Source organism: Ailuropoda melanoleuca, chromosome 2 (assembly GCF_002007445.2).
Source record: "Ailuropoda melanoleuca isolate Jingjing chromosome 2, ASM200744v2, whole genome shotgun sequence".
Lineage (NCBI taxonomy): Eukaryota > Metazoa > Chordata > Mammalia > Carnivora > Ursidae > Ailuropoda > Ailuropoda melanoleuca.
In genome coordinates, this window is record NC_048219.1 from 141,560,485 (window position 1) to 141,582,770 (window position 22,286).

Below are 22,286 nucleotides of genomic sequence, written 5' to 3' on the forward strand. Positions count from 1 at the left end.
ATGACCAAAAACAGTAGACATGTAAAATGCTGAAAGAAAAAAACTATATCCAGCAAAAATTATCTTTAAAAATGAAAATAAAGCAAAGATGTGCTTGGATAAAGGATGAGAGAATTTGTTGCTCTTAGTTCTGCCTTATTAGAAATACTAAAGGCAGTTGATTCTTCAGGCAGAAAGAAAAGAACAGCAGATAGTAATTAAAGGAAAAATAAAGGGTACTGGAAATGATAAATATTTAGGTTAATATAAAATACTCCATGGATATATTTGTTCTTATTTCTTAACATCCTTAAAAACATAAGATTGTATAAAGCAATAATTAGAACACTGTTTTGCTTACTTAAAAAATGTAGATGGGGCGCCTGGGTGTCTCAGTTGGTTAAGTGACTCTTGGTTTTGGCTCAGGTCATGATCTCAGGGTCATGAGATTGGGCCCTGTATTGGGCTCTGCACCCAGCATGAAGTCTGCTTGTCCCTCTCCCTCTGCTCCTCCCCCTCCACACTCTCTCTCAAATAAATAAATTTTTTAAAAATGTAGATATATTTTTAGAGTAATAGCATAAAAATGAGGGAGGGAATAGAGCTGTATCAGAGAAAAGTTTCTGTATTTTATTAGAATTAAGTTAGTGTTAAGCTGAAGTAGATTGTACTAAATTAAGGGGCATTTTATATTGCCTTTAGCCACTGCTAAGTCCATTCAAGAAATACAGAAAAAAAATAATAAACTGAGGAACTAAAATGATAAATAAAAAATATTCACACAAAGAGCAGTAAAAGAGGAGCAGATGACCGAGAAGGACAGGAGACATGTAAAAAACAATATGGCAAAATCAAATCCAACCATATCAATAATTACATTAAATGTGAATGATCTAAACTTTCCAGTTAAAAGACAGAGATTGTCAGACTGGATAAAAAAAGCAAGCTCCAACTATATGCTGTCTACAAGAGACACATTTAAGATTCAGAGACACAGACAGGTTGAAAGTAAGTGGATGGAAAAAGACATACCATGGAAACAGTAACAATGAGAGAATTGGGAGTAACTGTATTAATTTCAGACAAAATGGACTTAAAAAATATTAGAGATGAACATGTCATTTCATAAATCATAAAAGGATCAATACATTGGTCAAGATACAGCAATTGTAAAGGTATACATACCTAACAGCAGGTCCCCAAAGAACATAAAACAAAAATTGACAGAATTTAAAGGATAAGTAGGTAATTCAACAATACTTGATTGTTGTCTACTCTCAGTAATTGATAGGACAGCTGGACAGAAAATCAGTGAGGGTATAGAAGACTTGACAAACAATCAAGTCTACCTAACTCACCAAACATAGAATGCACTACCCAACAAAGAAGACATATTCTTTTCAAGTACACATCCAACATTCTTCAGAATACAGCATAAGTTAGGCCATGAAATAAATCTTGATACATCTAAAAGGATCAGAATACTGCAATGTAAATTCTCCAACTACAATAAAATTAAGTTAGGAATCAGCATCAGAAAGAAATCTGCAAAATTCCCCCGAGTATTTTGGAAATATACACATTTCTAATATTCTAAATACTTAGTCAAGAAATCACAATAGACTTTAAAATATTTTGGACAAAAAGAAAAATGGGAAAATGCAACATAACAAAGTTATAGGAGGCAGGTAAAATAATACTTAGAGGGAAATTTATAACTTTAAACATCTGTGTCAATAAAAGAACGGTCTGACATTGATCGTCCAAGCTTCAGCCTTAAGAAACTACAAATAAGATCCACATAAACCCAGAGCAAGCCAAAAAAGGAAATAATAAAGATGAGAGCACAACATGATAAAATAGAAAACAGATAAATGATAGAGAAAAATCATTGAAACTAAAAATTTGGTCTTTGAAAAATCAATAAAACTGAAAAACCTTTAGCTAGATTGACCAAGAGAAAAAAGAGAAGATACATATTAGCAAACTCAGAAATGAAGGAGAGGACAGCACTATGACCTCTACAGAAATTTAAAGGGATTATAAGGGAATGGTGTCATCAGTTTTATGCCACCAAATTAGGCAATTTAGACTCAATAAACAAATTCCTATAAAGATACAAATTATCAAAACTGACTCAAGAAGAAACAAAATCTGAACAGACCTATAATAAGTAAAGAAATATGAATTAGTAATTTAAAATATTTCCATAATGTAAAGCCCAGACCCAGATGATTTTACTGGTGAAATCTATCAAATCTTTATGGAAAAAATAACACCAATCCTTTCCATATTCTTTCAGAAAATAAAAGGGAAGCAACACACTAACTCGTTCAATAAGGCCAGTATTATCCCAGTACTAAAGCCAGACAAAAACATAGTATGAAAAGAAATCTGTAGACCAATATCCCTCATGAACATAGATGTAAAAATTCTTAACTACATACAGAAGGTCCCCAGATTACAATGGTTCAACTTACAATTTTTTGACGTCATGTTGGTGTGAAAGCAATATGCATTGAGTTGAAACGGCACTTCAGTACTTCAGACTTTGAGTTTTGATCTTTTCTGGGGCTAATAATATGTGGTACCATGTTCTTTTGTGATGCTGGGCAGCAACAGCAATGAGCCATAGCTCATGTCAGCCGCATGATCCCAAGAGTAAACAACTGATAGACTTACAACCATTTTGTACCCATACAGCCATTCTATCCATGCTGTTTTTCACTTTCAGTACAGTATTCAATAAATTACATGAGGTATTCAACGCTTCATTATAAAATAGGCTTTGTGTTAGATAATTTTGCCCAACTATACGCTAATCTAAGTGTTCTGAGCACTTAGCTTAAGATAGGCTAGGCTAAGCTATGATATTTGGTAGGTTAAGTGTACTAAATGCATTTTCTTTTTTTTTTTTTTAAAGATTTTATTTATTTATTTGAGGGGGGCAGAGGGAGAGAGAGAATCCTCATGCAGACTCCCCACTGAGCACAGAGCCCAACATGGGGCTTGATCCCACAATCCCAAGACCACGACCTGAGCTGAAGCCAAGAGTCGGATGTCCAACTGACTGCATCACCCAGGTGCCCCTAAATGCATTTTTCAAGTTAACCATATCTTCAACTTATGATGGGCTTATTGAGATGTAACCCCGTTGAGAGTCAAGGAAGAGCTGTGTTAGCAAACTGAATTCAGCCACCTGTAAAAAGGATAATATACCATTACCAAATGGAATTTATCCCAAAAATGCAAGGTTGGTTTAACATCTGAAATCAATTAACATAAGGCACTATAATAGATAATAGATTAAAAAGACAAAACTTATTGGCATAGTACAGTATCTGTTTATCATAAGAAGCCTCAGTAGAGTAGGAATAGAAGGGAATTTTCTCAGCCTGATAAATAGCATCTACAAAAACCCACAGCTAATGTCATATTTAATGGTGAAATTGAATGTTCTTCCCCTTAGACTGGGGACAAGGCAGTGAGGTTCCGCTTTTGCCACATCTATTTAACACTATAGTAAATGTTCTAGCCAGCATGATTAGACAAGAAAAATAAAAGGAGTCCATACTGGAAAGGAAGAAATAAAACTGTCTTATATGACATGATCCTGTATGTAGAAAATCCCAAGGAGTCCACAAATGAATTAACTAATTAAGAAACAATGTCATTCAGGGCATGTGGCTGGCTCAGTCAGTAGGGCATGTGACTCTTGATCGTGGGCTTGTGAGTTTGAGCCCCATGTTGGATGTAGTGGTTACTTAAAAATAAAATCTTAAAAAAATACAGTTTCATTCACAGTAGTATCAAAAAGAATAAAATAGTTGAGTATAAATTTAATAAAGAAGACTTTTACCATGAAAAGTATAAAACATTGCTGAGAGAAACTAGAGATCTCAATAATATGGAGAAGCATTACCTGTTCGTGGTTTGGAAGACTCATTGTTGTCAAGATGGCAGTTCTCCCCAAATTGATTTATAAATTCAAAACAATTCCTATCTAAATCCCAGCAGGTTTTTTAAAATAAGTAACTACAAGGGGATTCAAAAATTCACAAAGAAATGCAAAAGACCTAGAATTTTAAAAGAACTAAGGTTGAAGACTTAGGATACCTCATTTTAATACTTATTATAAATCTGTAGTAATCAGTGATATAGTACACAAGGATATGAGCACTATCAGCCCAAGGACAGGCATGTAGCCAATGGAACAAAATTAAGAATTTAGGGGGGAAAATCTTACACTGATTAATAATTGATTTTCAACAAAGGTGCCAAGACAATTCAATGATAGTAAAAGATAGTATTGATTGATATAAAAGATAGTATTTTCAACAAATTGTGCTGGGACAATTAGAAACCCACATGTAAAAAAAATGACATTAAATTCTTACCTTAAACCACACACAAAAGATAGGTCATAGACCCATTATGGGTCATAGACCTAAGTGTAAGAGCTAAAACTGTAGAACTCTCAGAAGAAAAATAGGAAAAAATCATTTTACCTTTGAGTTAGGCGGAGAGTTGTTAGATATGACACCAAAAGCACAATCCATAAAAGAGAAAGTGAATTTGACATCATCAAAATTAAGAATTTCTGGTCTTTGAAAGATGCTGTTAAGAATGAAAAGACAAGTTCCAGACTGGGAGAAAATGCTTACAAACCATAAATCTGATAAAGGACCTGCTTCTAGAATAAGGAATTCCTAAAATTCAGCATTAATAAAACAACCAAATTTTAAAGTGGGCAAACTATTTGAATAAACGTTTTGTCCAAGAATATATACTCAGGGTTCATAGGCACGTGAAAAGATGTTCAACTCCTTTAGTCGCTAGGAAAGTGCAATTAACAATAAGAGATGCCGCCAGAATTATACTCATTGAAACGGCTATGGTTAAGAACATGGACAGTACCAAGTGCTGACGAGGATGTGAAGAAACTGAAACCCTCGTAGGGTGCTAATGGGAATGTAAAATGGTACAGCCTCTTTGGAAAGCAGTTTGACAGCTTCTTAAAAAGTTAAATATGAACTTACTATATGTCCCAGCAGTTCTACTTCTAGGAATCTACCCAAGAGAAAGGAAAACATATTTCCATACAAAGAAATGTACACAAGTGTTCATAGGACATTGTTCCTAAAAGCCAAAAATCAGGAATAGCCCAAATGTCTATTGACTGGTGAGTGAATAAAATAATTGTGGTAAATTCACACAATGGACTATTATTCAGCAATAAAAAGGATTGAAGTACTGATACATTCTATGGCATGAACGAACCTTGGAATCATCTTGTGAAGAGACAGAAGTGAGACACAAAAGGCCACATATTGTATGATTCCATTTATATAAACTATTAGGAAAGGTACATTTGTAGAGCCAGAAATCAGACTGCAGGGCTGGGGTTGAGAAGGGGGCTTAACTGCAAATGGCAGAAGGGAACCATTCAGAATGCTGGAAAGGTTCTAAAATTGGACTGTGGTGGTGGTTGCCCAGCTCTGTCAGTTTACTGAAAATCACCTCAATTGTACACTGACAGGTGAATTTTATGGTATGTAATTTATATCTCAAAGCCGTTTTTAAAAAGATTTTATTTATTTTATTTGACAGCACAAGCAGGGGGAGCAGCAGGCAGAGGGAAAGGGAGAAGCAGACTCCCTGCTGAGCAAGGAGCCCAGTGTGGGGCTCGATCCCAGGACCCTGGGATTATGACCTGAGAGGAATTCCGGCAGATGCTCTCAAAGCCATTTTTAAAGGAATTTTCTCACTTTCTTGGGTTTGTGTGTGTGTGTGTGTGTAAGTTTTGAAGGCTCTTCTAAATCCTGATGCAAAAGGATTGATTTATTTTCCTTGTCACATAAATGCCCTGCTTGTGTATTTTAATCTTCTCTATCTCATTAGGATGACAGTTTTTAAAGAAATCCCTGTATGCAGCCTGCCTTTGTGTCAGATCCCCGCACCTTGTGTCACGTCCGCACCTGTGTTTCTCAGTGCCATCCGGACAGCTTGGAGTTCGTCCCCAGTTGAAGTTTTACCATTCATTCTGTCAGGGGTCTTGTCTTTAACAAATTTCTCTTCAGGAGGATAGTAACTTTTAGAAACCTGAGCATGGAACAGTTTTTATGTGCTTTTAATGTCCTTTGGTCAATTCTTTAACACATTTTCCCAATGAGAATTTAAAGTCTTATTTTTTATTGTTTTGTGTTTTTTCATTTGGATGGAGTTGACATACTAGTTTCAGGCCTACACGGTCTTCTTTCTGAAATGTACCTTGGTTTTAATTGTATCCTTCTCTTTTCCTTTGAAACTAGAATATGCTTCTCTGGGATCACTCTATGATTACATTAATAGTAACAGAAGTGAAGAGATGGACATGGATCACATTATGACCTGGGCCACTGATGTAGCCAAAGGTAATAAAGCTTCCTGTATTCTTACACAGTTGGCGGGGCACGTGTTCCCATCGTGACGTGGTGACCTAAGGTTGAAGATGGGTTACTCTGTGTCTCTAGATGCTCCTTTTCCAGACGACAAGTAGCAAGAATTCTGCAACTTCTGTACAGATGTTTTAATTCCAGTGTAGTTATGTAACGTACAGTGTTGCATTTGCTTCGGGTGTACAGTATAGTGGTTCAGCAATTCTATATATTCTCATCACAAGTGCACTCCTTAATCCTCTTCACCTGTTTCACCCATCCCCCCGCCCACCTTCCTTCCCGTAACTATCTGTTCTCCATAGTTAAGGGTCTGATTTTTGGTTTGTGTGTTGCTCTCTCATTCTCTCCCCCTCTCTCTATCCCCCTTTTTTTGGTATAGCTATTTTAAGTCACTGCTTTCCACTCCTGCATTCCTTTTCTCTCTTCACCTTATTTCTTTCCCTAAAACCAAGTTCCAACAAAATTAGTGACTCCAGGGCAGCCATTTTTGCTACATTTTGTGACATTGTCATTGACTAGCCTGCTTGACACACTAAAAGGAAAGCTCACAATTCCGTTGTTCCGCAAGTCTCCTCTTAGACTCCGTATCCACAAAACGCGATTTATTGTCGGATTAGTTCTACTCATTTTGTGTACATAATAATATGCTAAAAATCGTAACCATTTTCAAAAAAAAGTTTTATTTGCCCTGCCATGTGAAAGCAATTCGGATTTTATTTTCTATTTAATGTAAACTTGGAAATCACCCTGGAAATGAAATATTTTTAATACACAAAACCCCTCAACAAGGTGCCCAGTTCTCTTTCCCTCATAAATTCCGGCATAGACTAATGCTTTCTAAAGCAATTTAGATTCCATTTATTTTTATCTCTTTTTTTTCCATTTTCCTAACTGAAGGTTTCTGAGTTTTATTTATAACTGTCAAAGTTGCTTTAGAAACAACTTAATCTAAATACCGAACACTGATAGTTACATTTGTATTCTAGCAACCCCTAGAAAGCAAGTGTGTCCACATTTACCAGGGCAGTTCACTTCTTGCATTTTGCTCCCCCAGTCTCTACAACCATCTCTTTACAAAGCAAGTGAAAGGATATTTAGCGCTCAGTAAGAAGAGCAACTCATACTTGGCTTTCACTGGGAAGTCATACAGTGATTCCCAAAAGTAATAGTCTTTCCTTTGGGGAATTTTCTTGTCAGTTTTAAGTTTCATCAACACCTGCCAAATTCTTCAAATGGGGAAAGTGAAAAAAAAATTTTTTTTTAAATTTCATGCAAAATGCTGCTGCTGAGCCTCTTCATTACCGTATAAGAATAATGCGCTCTGTGTTTAGGATGGTGTACTTAAGGCTTTGGCTGTGTTAATTAACTTAATTGTGTATTCATGCATCACGCATTTCAAATCAGCCTTAAATTTTCACATTCTTCGACATTTTTGTGTAACATCATGGTCACGTCTGTATGTGTCAGTAGTACCCAGGAACCACCTGTTTGTAAGCCGGGGGACGTGTGACCACTGGGAGCCGCCGGCAGCATCGTGAAATACACTTGCACGAATGTAAATATATATCCGAGCAGTCTTTGCCTGAACGCACTTCACCTTACAGACATCTGCGTTTAGGGTGCTTAGCCAATTACACCCGTGTTATTACTTAATGGCACTTAGGATAGATAGACAGCAAACAAATCAGCTGACATCAGTCACTCTGCTTCCTGCTGTGCACACGCTCCGGAAGCTTCCTTGGCCCTCGGCCGGGCCTGTAAGCCTTGTCCCTCCCGGCCCTTCCCCACCACAGTCCCCGTCTGAGGGGCAAGTTGACTCCAGATCAGCTCAGTTATTCCTGGGGTTTCTCAAGGCCGCTGGCACTCTGTTTCAGATGGGCAAAGCAGAGGACGAACAGGGCTAATGAGGTAGCAGACTGGAATTCGAGGTAACGAACAAGGGTGCAGGGAATGAGAGTGGACAGGGGACCGTGAGCCAGACTGCAGCGTAATAAATTCACCTTCTTGTGGCTAGTGAACTGCCCTGAGAGGCAGGTTCTAATGTGTTTGGCCTCAGGTGAGAAGAGTGAGGCAGAGAAGAGACTTATTTCTAGTCACAAGTAACTCTTAATATTTAAAATGGCCTGTAAAAGGAAGAAGAAATCAGTGCTTTCAGAATGACTCCTGCTCTCTCCGCAGAGCTGTGCACAGGCTCGGAGACCAAGTAGGAAGCCTTGATTTCTGTTGATTCTGTGTCACATTCAGCCGTGCACCTTTCAGTTTGCCCGTGATGGAAGACCCTGATGCAACAAGATGTTGAGAAATCAAAGAATGAATAATTCATTTCAAATAAGAGTTGATTCATGCGTGCGTTTTGAAGTAGGCATTGCTTAACATCACTGCTGAGAGCATACCTCCTCAAAGCCACAAAAAAAAAAAAAAAAAGCCCTTCGCATTTCTGGGTAGGAAGGGAAGTGGAGGGCAGGCCGGAGAGTACATCTCAAAGTGCGGTGAGTCTCTCCCCCGTGTGTAAGCGGAACAATTCAAGCAGGTGAACCGGCATCCAGTCTCAGAAAGGCCCTCACTGACTCCACATCTCCCCCGAATGACACCAGTCACATCCTTTTTAGGAACCCTGAGTCTTAAAACTGATGATGGGTTGTTGGTTTTTTTTTTTAAGCCTTCTTTATTGTTCATTGCAATAAATATAAGGCAGAATTATGGACGACTCTATAAAAACAAATTAAATTGACTTTTCTGTGATTGTGATTACTACTGTGTTTGTGCACACTAAATATGAATGCATACTGTACATTATAAACAAGTAACTTACAGTATTTTTTTTCTCATAATATCTGCCATAAGGAAGAAAATGCCTCTATTTAAAGCTTTAGTACCTGAGTGTTATTTTTGGAAATCTTTGCTTGTCAGCCAGCGTAGACACTATCTAGCCCGGCCTCTAATGTAATTAAACAGATTCTACCTGAATTTGGTTCTTAAAGCAAGAAAGAGGTAATTATGAAATTCAGTCCTAGAAGTTATTAAAAGTTATCCAGGTTGTAGCTATTGAATTTTCAGTGTGTAGTAGGTAGACCTTTGTGTTAGAAGAATGCTCTCCTGTATTCTAGCTATATCTTGTTTAAGTAAATTAAACTTAGTAATTTAAGTAGTATCACTTAAATTACTGATACCTTTGTGAACTTGACTCTTTCCAGTCATATCTTTGTATCACAGGAGTTTAAATTTTTTAATTTTCTTTGTTCTTACAGGACCTTCGATATTTAAGAATCAGAATGGTAGAAAAATAATAGATTATTTTTTAAAAATTAGCCTTTATAAAATTGAAATTTTCTATATACTCAACAAAACAAAACACCAGAGCCTACTTATTACATGTAATGAATAGTTCATGAATAAAAGGAGCTTGTCTGGTTGAGGCGGTGGGGAGGCTGTTTCTTCCATTATTTAGAAAAGACAACTTGAGAAGTTAAAGGGAAAGGAAATATATTTCAGTAGAAAATGCTGTTTTTCTTTATTCTAAGGGGGTATACAATACATAAATACAGAAAAAGAGTCAAATACTACTAAGAGGATCACTGTGAAATATGTGTCTTTTAAAGTGCAAAAGTATAATATTGTATTCAGAATAATAAAATTATATATATACATTCAATTTACTGAAGTAACTTGATATACATTCTAAACATGTTGGAGAAAATTTTGGAGTGCATTTAAATAGAGATTATCCCAAAGACTCATCCTTGTAAAGAGAATATTTTGTAACTACTGTAAATTTTTCTGAGGATCATAAAATCCTTTACCAGCCACCACTTTATGAATCCAGCCAGTTTTCCCCGCCCATCCCCCACCCCTACCACCACCACTTCCAGGGTCTTACTGGAATGAGTACTGAGAAAATCAAGCAGGCTGCAGCTGGGCGGCTGCAGACATCCCAATGGAAGCCGAAAACCTTGGTCTGAGCTTGGGCTGATCTAGAAGGCAACTGGTGGTGGAATACCTTAGTCATTGGAGCCCTTCTTCCAGTTGTAACTGTGCTATTTTTGTGCAGACTCCAGAAAATAAAGGTGTCCTTATTAGGTATTGTAATAGCTTTACCCACAATCAAATTCCAACTTCTAAGAGATTAAAGCACTTGAATTTTCCTTAGCATATTAATTTTCTAAGGTAGACATATCCTGTCTCTATTTTATCAATCATATAAGAACAGAACACAAGAATTTAGTTCCTGCTATTGAATCCTTTGCAAAAATCTGAAAGGTAATACTGATGTTTTAAAATAGAAAGTTAATACTAATGCAATGTTGGAAAATGATAATAAAAGCCTTTCTTCCTTCTTGTATGAAAAGGAATGCACTATTTACATATGGAGGCTCCTGTCAAGGTGATTCACAGAGATCTCAAGTCAAGAAATGGTAATGTAGTCCTACGTTTTCATTTTACCTATTTTATTATGAAATATGTATACCTTGTTATAGAAATAGGCTCTTGGTTTTCATTTGTTTTGTACCCTGATGTTTTGACTCATCACTGATACCATGAAAATCTTTCCAGTGTTAATAAATACCAGAATTCTTTACATTATTTCAAGAAGCTGCATAGTAGTCCATTGTATCAGCACAGAATGTGGACGTCTGGGTTGTTTACAGTTTTTTCTATGATAAAAAATGTTGAGCTTGATACTTCTCAGCAAAAATTTTTAACACATCCTTAATTATTTCTCTAGAATCACTTTCTAAAAGAGGTACTGCTAGATCAAAGCATGTAGTCATATACTTCTAGTATCCTATGTTTAGATGGTTCTCTGTACTAGCAGTTTTGAGTTTTGTTCTTTTTACTTCTGAATTATTTGGTGTAAACTTCTTACGTCCGTCATTTTACCTGGAGGAGAGCCCAAAAATGATCAACACATTTCAGAGTTTGGAAAGCAAAGGCTTTCTTTTTCTTCTTTCTTTTCTTCTGTACTCTGTAAAGTTTATTTATGATCCCATATTTTCTAATTTAGAAAGTGAGCATCTTAAAATGTCTCGCAGGATTAGACATGATTACTTTTCAGTAGGAAGGTAACAGAAGACTTCTTCTATTACGGCACTTGGAAGTTAATGGACAAAGGTGGTGAGTGGGATTATTTAACTGGTCCACACCAGATGAAGTAAATGTTAGAGCTTGCTACTTAAAAAAAACAAAACAAAACTTGCTGTCCATTCATTTACATGCTTTACTTATTTACATACTTTCTAAGTAATTCTAAGTAAGGAGGAGGAGAATTACTTATTTTTTTAAAAAAATCTTTAAATCACTGCAGTTAAAATGGGTGTATGCTGAGTGTGATCCTTGCAATGGGTAGTCATGGTAGGTGGAGGAAGAGAAGCAGGGGGTCCAGCTGTCCTTGCTGGTTCTCCGGGACTGTGAGGTCTGTGAGGAGGAGAAAGGGAAGTTCTTAGCAGCTGCCACTCATCAGTCATCCGGTGCGACCACCAGCTCGACCCCTCCGGCAACCGTAGCCCACTGTTCTCTCCTTTGTCTAGGTCCCCACTTATCCTTTGGCTCCTCATAGGCATAAAATTCCTGGAGCTAAACACTTTTGAGATGAGTTGGCTAACAGGAAGTTGTTAGGAAATAATCTAGAATCTAGTAGGAAGTATCAATCAGAGTCTTATGACTATAGATTTTTAGTTCGTGCTTAGAATTTCAATCTACGCAAGTTACTTGACTTCTCTTTTTTAAATCTGTTTTATCAGTATATCCTGACTATCTCACAGGATAAGAATGATTAAGTTACAGATTTATCCATGCTCTCATTATGAAAACTGAATAACAACGGAGACTGCCCGGATTTTTACAAATTACAATTTGTGCAGTTACTTGGTGGGAATACACGTACACATTAAGAAAAAATATTGACCTGACTTTTAGCAATTTTTTTTCCTGAAACGGAATAACAAGACTCTTTTATTTTCTAAATTATATGTTTTTATGTTAGATTTTTTTTAAACGAAGGACTTGTTAATCTTGTGAGAAAAAAGAAGTAGAGGTATTTTAAAAAGTAACTAAATATGGTATTAACAATATTTCTATTTGTATTTGAAAAAATTGATAGTTTATATATAGCGTCACATTTACCCTTAGGCTGTTTCTTGCAGAGAGACTATTCTCCCCACTTATCAAGGTCATTAGTAACCGCTTAGTAGAATTGATCAGCTACTGTGTTCAGGGTGCTGGGTGGCTTACAACAGAAATGCCAGGGGCACGTGGGTGGCACAGTCAGTTGCTTCCAACTCTTAATTTTGGCTGAGGTCATGATCTCAAGGTCGTGAGATGGAGCCCTGCGTTGGGCTCCCCGCTCAGTGTGGAATCTGCTTGAGATTCTCTCTTTCCCTCTGCCTTTCCCCATGCTCGTTTGCTTGCTCACTCACTCTCTCTCTGAAATAAATGAATAAAACATTTAGTTTAAAAAAAAAAAAAAGAGGGGCGCCTGGGTGGCATAGCGATTAAGCGTCTGCCTTCGGCTCAGGGCGTGATCCCGGCGTTACGGGATCGAGCCCCACATCAGGCTCCTCTGCTATGAGCCTGCTTCTTCCTCTCCCACTCCCCCTGCTTGTGTTCCCTCTCTCGCTGGCTGTCTCTATCTCTGTCAAATAAATAAATAAAATCTTTAAAAAAAAAAAAAAAAAAAGAAATGCTAGAACAGTTCTTCAAGGTCTACCCTGGGCCTCCTCGCCTCTTCTGCTCTTATTCACCCACTCCCAGAAAAGCCCCATCTGCTATTAGCACTCCCAGACAGACCTCTGCTTCAGAAACGTGTGTCTGTCTGCTTATTGGAAGAGGCCACAGATATTTGTAGGACCCTAAGATATATCATGTCTCCCTTGATCTTTTCATTTACTCTCTGGCCCCCAGAAAGTTATTTCTGTATTCCTTTTCTCCATGAATGGCAATACCAAATGCCTAAGCCAGAAACGAGATAAAAAGGAACAGTTTGACTGCAGAGCTCTTGTTCTGAGCATTATGCTGCATTGCCTCTTTGTTTGATTTCATCCTTGAGTCCTCCCCCACCACTACTCAAGCCTAGTTGATTTGGCCTCCTAAAAGTTTCTTTCTTTTTTTTTAAGGTTTTTATTCATTTATTTGAGAGAGCACGAGCGAGAGAGAACAAGCAGGGGGAGCAGCAGGGAGAGGGAGAAGCAGACTCCCCATTGAGCAAGGAGCTCGGTGTGGGGCTCGATCTCAGGACCCTGACTGAGATCATGACCTGAACCAAGGCAGCCGCTTAACCGACTTGAGCCACCTAGGCCCTCTTCCCCGCCCCAGTTTTTTAAAAAATCTATTTTAGAGACAGTGTGTGAGCAGGGGGAGGGGCAGAAGGAGAGGGGAAGCAGACCCTCCATTGAGTGTGGAGCCCAGTGCAGGGCTTGATCCCACAACCCATGAGATCATGACCTGAGCCAAAACCAAGAATCCAGCGCTCAACCAAGGGAGCCACCCAGGTGCCCCTGATTTGGTGTCCTAAATGTTTCTTGACTCGGTGCACTTCTCTCCTGTTCCGTGCCACAGCCTTCGTATGGGCATCTTATGTCCTTTTGGACTACAGCCACTTGGGTGCACAGTGATCTCCTTGACTCCAGTTCTGTTCTTCTCTCATATGCTCTCCCCTCTGCACATTTCACCATTTCATTTCTCTGCTTAAAATTGTTCATTGGATTTCCGTTTCTCACAAAGGCCCTTCCAGACCAGGCCCCCCTGCCTTCCAAAATTGCCTGCATTTCCCTCTGCTCCTGACCTTCTGCAGGGCTCTCTTTTCTGCCTAAAAAATGCTTTCCTCCCACAGCGCTCCTCTGCCTGGTTAGTCCAGCTTGTTCTTCAGGTCTTAGTGTGAGCACTGTTTCTTCCAGAAAACTCCTTCTGACTTCCTTAGACTTAAATACCCCTGCCTGCTCTTTGGTTACAAGGCAATCTCTGTGTCTCTCATCATAGAATTTATCCCACTTAGTTATATATATTTTTAAAAATTTTTTTAAATTTTTAAAATGTTAATTCCAGCATAATTAACATACAGTATTATATTAGCTTCAGGTGTTATCCCACTTGATCATAGACATTGGTTTCAGTGTCTCTCCCATGAGACTGTGAACTCCACAGGATTGAGACAAGCCAGTCTTGCTCACCCTCCTCTTCCAGAACATAGTACATGGCCTCTCCCATAACAGGTGCTTGGCAAATATTTAAGTGAGTGAACGTATGAATAAGTGAATGAATGAAGGTTGTCCCTGCCTACAAGAAAATTACTCTTCAATTGGGAGTTAAAAATATATACCATGGGGCGCCTGGGTGGCACAGTCATTAAGTGTTTGCTTTCGGCTCAGGGCGTGATCCCAGCATTCTGGGATCGAGCCCCACATCAGGCTCCTCCACTAGGAGCCTGCCTCTTCCTCTCCCACTCCCCCTGCTTGTGTTCCCTCTCTTGCTGACTGTCTCTGTCAAATAAATAAATAAATAAAAATCTTAAAAAAAAAATACATACCATGAAGTAATAATGCTAGTGACCTCCTCAGTATCATGCTGGCAGTCTAGTGGCAGAACCTAACTAAAAAATTTCATTCTTGGGGTGCCTGGGTGGCTCAGTTGGTTAAGTATCTGCCTTTAGCTCAGGTCATGATCCCAGGGTCCTGGGATCGAGCCCTGAGTGGGGCTCCCTGCTCAGTGGGGAGTCTGCTTCTCCCTCTCCCTTGCCCCTTCCCCATACTCGTGCTCTCTTTCTCTCTCTCTCTCTCAAATAAATCAATAAAATCTTTAAAAAAAAAATTGGTTCTCTTTACTACTACTAACGTATGCTGTGTTTACTGGATAGTACTACATTTGATTTAAACAAATGTTTTGAAAGCCTTTTAGTCAGCACCTCATGGAATTAGTTTTTTGTTCTTGTTTTAATGTCAGCTCATTTTTCCAAAATCTTCAATGCAGTAAATACTTCAGTTTTACCTTTCATATGCCATATGGAAGATAGAAATAGAAGTTTACAGGTTTTTTTTTTTCAATATAAGATGATTCAGATAAATTAGATGATTGTCATAATTTTTCTTTTTCTTGTTTTTTTAGTTGTTATAGCTGCTGATGGGGTATTAAAGGTAGGACTGCTTCTTTTAATATTTTTCAGAAGTATTTAACTTCAGATGTAAGTTTTTGTGGTGGATAATTCCTTTGTTAATCAGTAGTAGAAGGTTGATACTTGTTTCTCTTTTCTCAGATATGCGATTTTGGCGCCTCTCGGTTCCATAACCATACAACACACATGTCCTTGGTTGGAACTTTCCCATGGATGGCCCCAGAAGTTATCCAAAGTCTCCCTGTGTCTGAAACTTGTGACACATATTCCTATGGTGTGGTGAGTTCATTTCTCATTTTTTTGTTGCTCAAGGAAATCTGAAAAAACAAACACCTCCGGAGGTGGGATACAGCAGTTTAACACAGTTTTAAGACAACAGTTCTGTTTCCAGTGGAATGCCTAGAGCAGCGGCCACAGAGAGAACACTTCCTAATTGCGAGAATGTTTACGTTGATCACTTTTATGCATCCGAGTTATTTTGTCCTCTGTTGAGAAGAAACTAATGCTACTTCCAAAGAGCAATAGATGGAACCTAAAATAACATCGGGCCTGACGCCCTCCTGAGGAGAGTGCTTTCCTGGGCCAGACACAGGACTGCGGAATACCCGTGTAAGTCAGTGGAAACGTGGCTCATCTGGAACAGGCCTTCGCTGTACTAAGTTGCTCAAAACACACCAGTAGGGCTGCCACATGAGTGAATCGCAGGAGGTTTTTGAATATCAACTATTAGAATGATTGGTGAGTTTCCGGAGAGTGCAGAAGGAAACGTGCTTAGCTTTTCTGGGCTTGCCCAAGCCTGCTGCAAGTCTTACAAAGTGGGGTGGCTGTGACGCGTGACTCTAAGGTGTCATGTAGAAATCACAGCAGAGCAGCACGGAGAGGGAGAGGATAATGTGGGGGTGGGGGAGGCTCAGGGAATGGAGACCACAGGGAAGACTGCCTTAAGGAGCAGAAGCTTCTGGAGGAGGGGTTTTGAGGTGGGTCATTCTTGAGGAATAAGGAGAGGGAAAGAAGTAAGTAGAATAGGGGAGCAGTAGGGTGGGAGGGGACAGGATGGTTCTTTGGTGGTGGAAGGAATTCATTTGTTGCCGCTTTTTTGAGGATAAGTTTTTTATCCTTAAAAATATGGTGTATCTTTTAAAAAGTCTGAAATAGTATTTGGCACTCCTCCTCGGGTCTCATCTCCCAATCATACTGCCTCTATATTCATATTATTACTCTTTAAAGGACATTTTCATAATCACGGGTAAAGCGGCAGACTGATTTTGACCCAAACTGAGCCTCCTCTTCCAGGACTTTTGTGGTTTCTACAGAAGGTGACCACTTATGGCCCAAGAGGGGACCTGCGTTGTCAGATGCTCTCCTGAAACCCTAGAGGCCGTCAGCCTCTCAGGGTTTACCACTGGCTTCGAGACTTCCAACGCCTTCCCATTCTGTTGTAGACAAACACCATTTAGTGAAAGAAAGTACAAGGCATGCTTTCCAGAGCTTTTTGTTTAAACAATCACAAATTTTTAAAAAATGGCCATTGCATGGTCAAAGGTGATAAAAGAGCAGGAGAGAGTGGTTGTTAAGGTTGGGGCATGTTAGTTTTAGAACTGTGGTCCATAGACCGAAAATGATCCCTATCTAGGAAAGCAGTGTGGTTGTTCAGAATTTCTGATGTCCTTTCAAAAACAGGTAAGTAGCGACCATTTGTCAGTAAAGGATCTCTGGGCATAAAACATCCCGTAGTTCATGAAGTGTCTATTCTGTTCATGGTGCCTCCACACACACAATAGCAGTCCCGTGCAGACGAATAAGACCCTAAGAAAGAGTTGTCCTTTTTGGAAACCCACCTAGGAAAAAAAAAAAACACATATATTTTTGCTTTTCATTTTTCTATTTTTTCAGCCTTGCTGTAAGCATTTAGCCCCTAGTATTATCTAAGTCCCTCGCCCCCACAGCTTGATAAACCTGTGTTGCTTCTTAACACATGGCAAGACTTACCAGCCTTGGACGGCCTTAAAATAAATGTGCTGCACATGCCAGAAGGGGATCTTGTGATCCTTGCTTCTAAGCCGATAAACTTTGCTAGGCAGGCAGTTGTTTCTCTCCGTTTTACAACAAAGGAGAAGGTGCTACCCCCTTATGATGATCTCTCTTGAAGGACGGGACCGGAGGAGTGTTTAGTATGTTACCCACAAAAAAGAAAAGACTTAAGGAAAGCAAAAATCACTGAAAGAATAAGCCTCTGAGAACACAAGGCCTAGCCACCCTTTAAAAACAAAGCTGTCGTAATGACAACGCAGAAAGGATTACCTTCCCAGAAGCTTCTGAGCCAGAACCATGATTTGGAAATAGAGTAGCTTGAGTGAACATCCCTGTGTGCTTGTGTGCGAGCCCTGTTCCAGAACAAGCCGGGCTCAGGTAATGGCTTGCCATTGTTTGTAAAAGAAAGGGCAGGAAAAGTACACAGCCTTGTCCAAGTTTCTCTGCAAACTGAAAATAGAAATTTTTCCTTGTGAGTTTAAACGTAAATACGTCTCAAGATAGAATGAGTTGGAAAGTATTTTTAAGGGGAAAGATCACAATGTTTGGCCTGCATCCCCATCACCGATATTTTCAGGCCTAGTTTAATATATTTTTAGACCTCCACATGACTTCCTCCACAAGGGACTGTTTTGTGCCGAGTGTCATTGTGTTTAGTGCAGAAACAGCTGCTGTCCTATCTCACACCACCTGTTTTTTTGATACGTTCCTATACCCAGGGAATCGGGAACAGGGAGTCTCGGCCTGTTATGCTGCTGGACTTACACTCGACACTTCCCTTGGGCCCCAGAGCCGCATCCGTACCCCACACGTGTGCGGCCGTCATGGCCCCTCAGCTGTAGGAGCTCTTCCGAGACACACACAGACTAAAATGAAACTCTTACTTTTCCAGGGTTAGAACTCTTGGAGAAGCAGAACTCAGACCTTAGTAGGTTTTGGGTATTTTCCAACTGAATATTTGGGAATAAAGAATGACATAAATCTTTTTGTGTATCGCTTCCCAAGCTCTTGGTTTTGCATTTTACCTTGTAAAACCCAGTCAGCCTTTGTATGTGCGCCTGTGCAGTGGGTTGTGGGTGCAGGCCGGGGTCAGAAAATGGGGGGCAGGAGGCCACCTGCCTGGACATTTTGGGGTCTGGAGCATTTGATCTGTTGAGGCTGATTCACTGTCCCTGTTCTCCGTAGGAAGGCCAGATTCATGGATTTGCTTGCTCTGCCTTCCCCTCTCCCTCCCCAGCCTCAGCACCAGGGGAGTGGGGACTGTGAGGAATGGAGGGGCTTCGTGTCTGGCTCAGCCCACTCCTGCTCCCTACCCCACCCCCTGCAGGCTGGGCTCAGGGGTGATTGCATACCTGTTCTGGCCCTCACGCTGCCTTTACTTACAGTGCTTGCTAGAATCATCCCCTTCTGGGATGCCCCTTACCTTTTCCTAATCACTGCTGGGACTCAAATAGAATTATTCAGTATGTCTTCTAAAGAAGTACCTTACACACTTGATTAAAAGCCCAAAGAGGCTTCAGTGAATTTTTTTTCTCCTGCTTGAGCAGCATCTGCCAACTTCCCTGATTTTCCTGCTAATTATCTTCATATTAGCCAGAGTTCATTTAGCGTGTTCTGATTCGAGCAGGACTGAACGCTGGCTGAGGAAACAGCGGCTAGAGTCAAAGGTGTGCAGGCCCTGCTTGCATAGAGGACCTATTCTCACTCTACATTCTTATTTAGAAATGGGTTTTTTTGTTTTCATTTTTAGAACAAGAGCAATCTAAATCAAAAGTACTGAGTTCGTTTGCTTCTCACCTCGGCCACGGCTCTACACCTGAAAGAGGGCACGTCACATTCTCTCTCTCACTGCAGCCTCCCTTCTCTGGAGTCGGTCGGGTTAGGAGCTTGACCATTAGGGTGAGGGAGCAACTCCGTATTCTGGCTCTGCCCCTTGATAACGGAGTGTCTGTGGGCACGTTTATTTAACTTCTGAAGCCTTAGTTTCCTCACCTATAAAATGAGGGTCCTGTCTGTTCGCTGGGATTGATACTAATCCTGGGAACACCTGGAAAGTGTTTAACAAAGTATCTGGAACATAATCACTCAATAAATGATAGTCATTGTTATTATGATTATTGATAAAATTAAAATTGTTTCTGCACTTCACAAAATATTAGTAGACTCAGATTTTGATGCCTGTTTGTATAAACAGAGGAAGTTACCTGAATGTAAAAATCTCCATTACTTAGTATTTTAAATGAAACCCACATCATTGGCTGTTTTCAGCATTCCTAGCATCAGTTTGGTTTGTTTCCAGTGCATTTATTAATCATGCTGTTCTCAAGGATTGCAGAGAGATGCACACATAAATTTCACACACACACACACACACACACACACACACACACACACACACACCCAGCCCATATATACAAACATAAAGTGTTTATTACATTTCAGAATATATAATAAATTATATTATCGGTGGAAGAAAATGACTCCCTTAGGCCAACTCATTTTGAGAGAGCTTCCTCCAAAACACAAAATTTAAATGTTACAGTTCTGCAAGTACTTAACCATTATGGGGTGAATGGTTTAGCCAGTGATTTGGATTTAGGGCTCAGTATTTTTTATCAGACCATTACTGAACCTTTAAAAATACGGTTGAATTCCCAGTTATTATCTTATAAAGAAATTTATTGGTGATTGAAGGTAGAAAGAATTTGATTAACAAAATATAAAACCTAATTTGTGGGTATCTGTGAGAATTCTAGTAACTTACAAGATAAATTATGTAGGCCCATTGGTTTCATAAGTCTGGCTCTAAATGTTCTGATTTCCAAACTAGTTTTTTTTCTTTATAAAAATGAACAATGTATGTGTGTGTGCACACGCATGTATATATATACATATATATATAATTGTGTGTGTGTGTAATATTTGGAAGAAGTCCTATGCGTGAATATATATGTTTTGTCCAAGTTTCTACAGGTGGGGTTGGTTTTGTCTGGTAATTGGATACAGTTAAACGTTAGATAAAGTTTCAGTAATATACCAAAAATATAAAGTACAAGAATAAAAATTCCATTTTCTTTTTGTTCCAGGTTCTCTGGGAGATGCTAACAAGGGAGGTCCCCTTTAAAGGTTTGGAAGGATTACAAGTAGCTTGGCTTGTAGTGGAAAAAAACGAGGTAAGACTACGATTCTCCATTCAGGTACATAGATCAGAAAACAGTATTGGGGTTTTGCAAAAGACTTTTTCATCTTCTTCAAATTGAAAGTAAGTTCACGCTTATGGAAAGATTAGCAGTAGGAGCTAGCACAAAGGGTCAAAGTGATGTTATTCCTCATGAATGGACCCTTTACATCTAATTGTTGCAGCCTCACGTCGTGATGCTGTGGATCAAACGTCGTACAAGTACTGTACTAGTTTCTCCGTCTCATTGTAAAACCTGGGGGTTTGTTCTTAGTGATGAAAGAAGCCATTGCGTCCAAGGTAGGGGAACAGTTTAACTCCATCTCCTGCGTTTAGGACATCTTTTTTACTGGCCGGGAGTTGATCTATCTGTGAGAGACCTTCAGCTACTTCAACTTACCTCTCCCAGCAGGAGTCACTATAGTACAAGAAACTGTCGCTTAGATGAGAATTTCAAAAATAAAAGAAGAAAAAATAGTTTCAAAAAAGGGAAAAATTACAGTTTTGCCACCTACGTTGAACGCTACATTGAAGATGAGCTCCTCACTGGAATTGGCGAGGCAGTGGCATAACTGTTCCCTTCTTCATGCAGAGCCTTTCCATTTCAAAAGAACTTCAGTGGCGTAAACACCGTTTGTGCTGTGTCCCCAGCCTCGCTTTTCTTCTTCCCACAAATTGAGGCTTTCAGTTAGTTGGACCTATGAGCCTACATCAGAGAACGTGGTACATTCATATCAAAGAGAGCAACTACATTTTGAAAGGTTTAAAATTGTGACTGAAATGCACAGGCATGGAAATCCTCAGCATACGGATGAAGCATCCAGTATGAAGGTACTCTGAGAACTTAGATCCGGTGATGGAAGCACACACTGGTCTTTGCAATGCAAAACCACCTTATTTCACAAATCCGGATCTTATCTATGCCCTCTCCAAAAGGTAGGAGTGCAACCTAGGGATAAAATAATTTGCAAAAAGGTGAATACATGGAGATATGCGCTTTTTAATGCCATGCAAGAATTAGACTGATCGACTGCCCATGTGAGTGCAGGAGCAGACCAGATTAACCACACAGCTGCTGTTGACGAAGAGAAGCCAAGTTCCCATAGTTTAGATCACATAATCCAGCTACCTGATTAATTTGTCCTCCTGAGCGATTGAGAACAGAGGAAATGTTCATGATAGCTGGACTTGATAGGAGAGAGCTGCCAATTTAGGAAAAAGCAAAAGGAGTTATATTCAAGAATGTGTCTTGCTCAGTGTTTCACAGGAGCTGTCCTGTTTTAATTAAATGTCCTGGTTATTCCCGGGGTGCTATTAAATCAGACCCTCGTACTCAGGATAACTCATGTTCTTGTGAGATGAGAACCCGCTTGTTTCTGTTCTATTTCTTTTGCCAGTGAGGTGATTAGATGTTTGGTTCTGGGTTTACAAATGAGAGTGAAGAAAATTGACCTAATGTTGACTTTGGAGCAGAACACTCAATGTAACTCCTCTCCCCTCTACGTTGTTCCAAGAAAAATCAGAAGAAAGTTTTTTAAAAGCTAACTGGACCCTCCAAATA

At 39.4% G+C, this 22,286-nt stretch overlaps 1 protein-coding gene across 3 annotated transcripts in view; it reads left to right on the top strand.

Annotated features, from left to right (window-relative positions):
• MAP3K20 (mitogen-activated protein kinase kinase kinase 20) overlaps window positions 1-22,286 on the top strand; it is a 165,371-nt gene that overhangs the window by 79,925 nt on the left and 63,160 nt on the right. For all 3 annotated transcript variants that reach the window (XM_034654751.1, XM_034654750.1, XM_011228925.3), the window contains exons 4-8: window positions 6,291-6,392; window positions 10,763-10,828; window positions 15,510-15,538; window positions 15,658-15,795; window positions 20,634-20,720. In XM_034654751.1, the coding sequence (XP_034510642.1) occupies window positions 6,291-6,392; window positions 10,763-10,828; window positions 15,510-15,538; window positions 15,658-15,795; window positions 20,634-20,720 (422 nt within the window). The remainder of the gene's footprint in view (window positions 1-6,290; window positions 6,393-10,762; window positions 10,829-15,509; window positions 15,539-15,657; window positions 15,796-20,633; window positions 20,721-22,286) is intronic.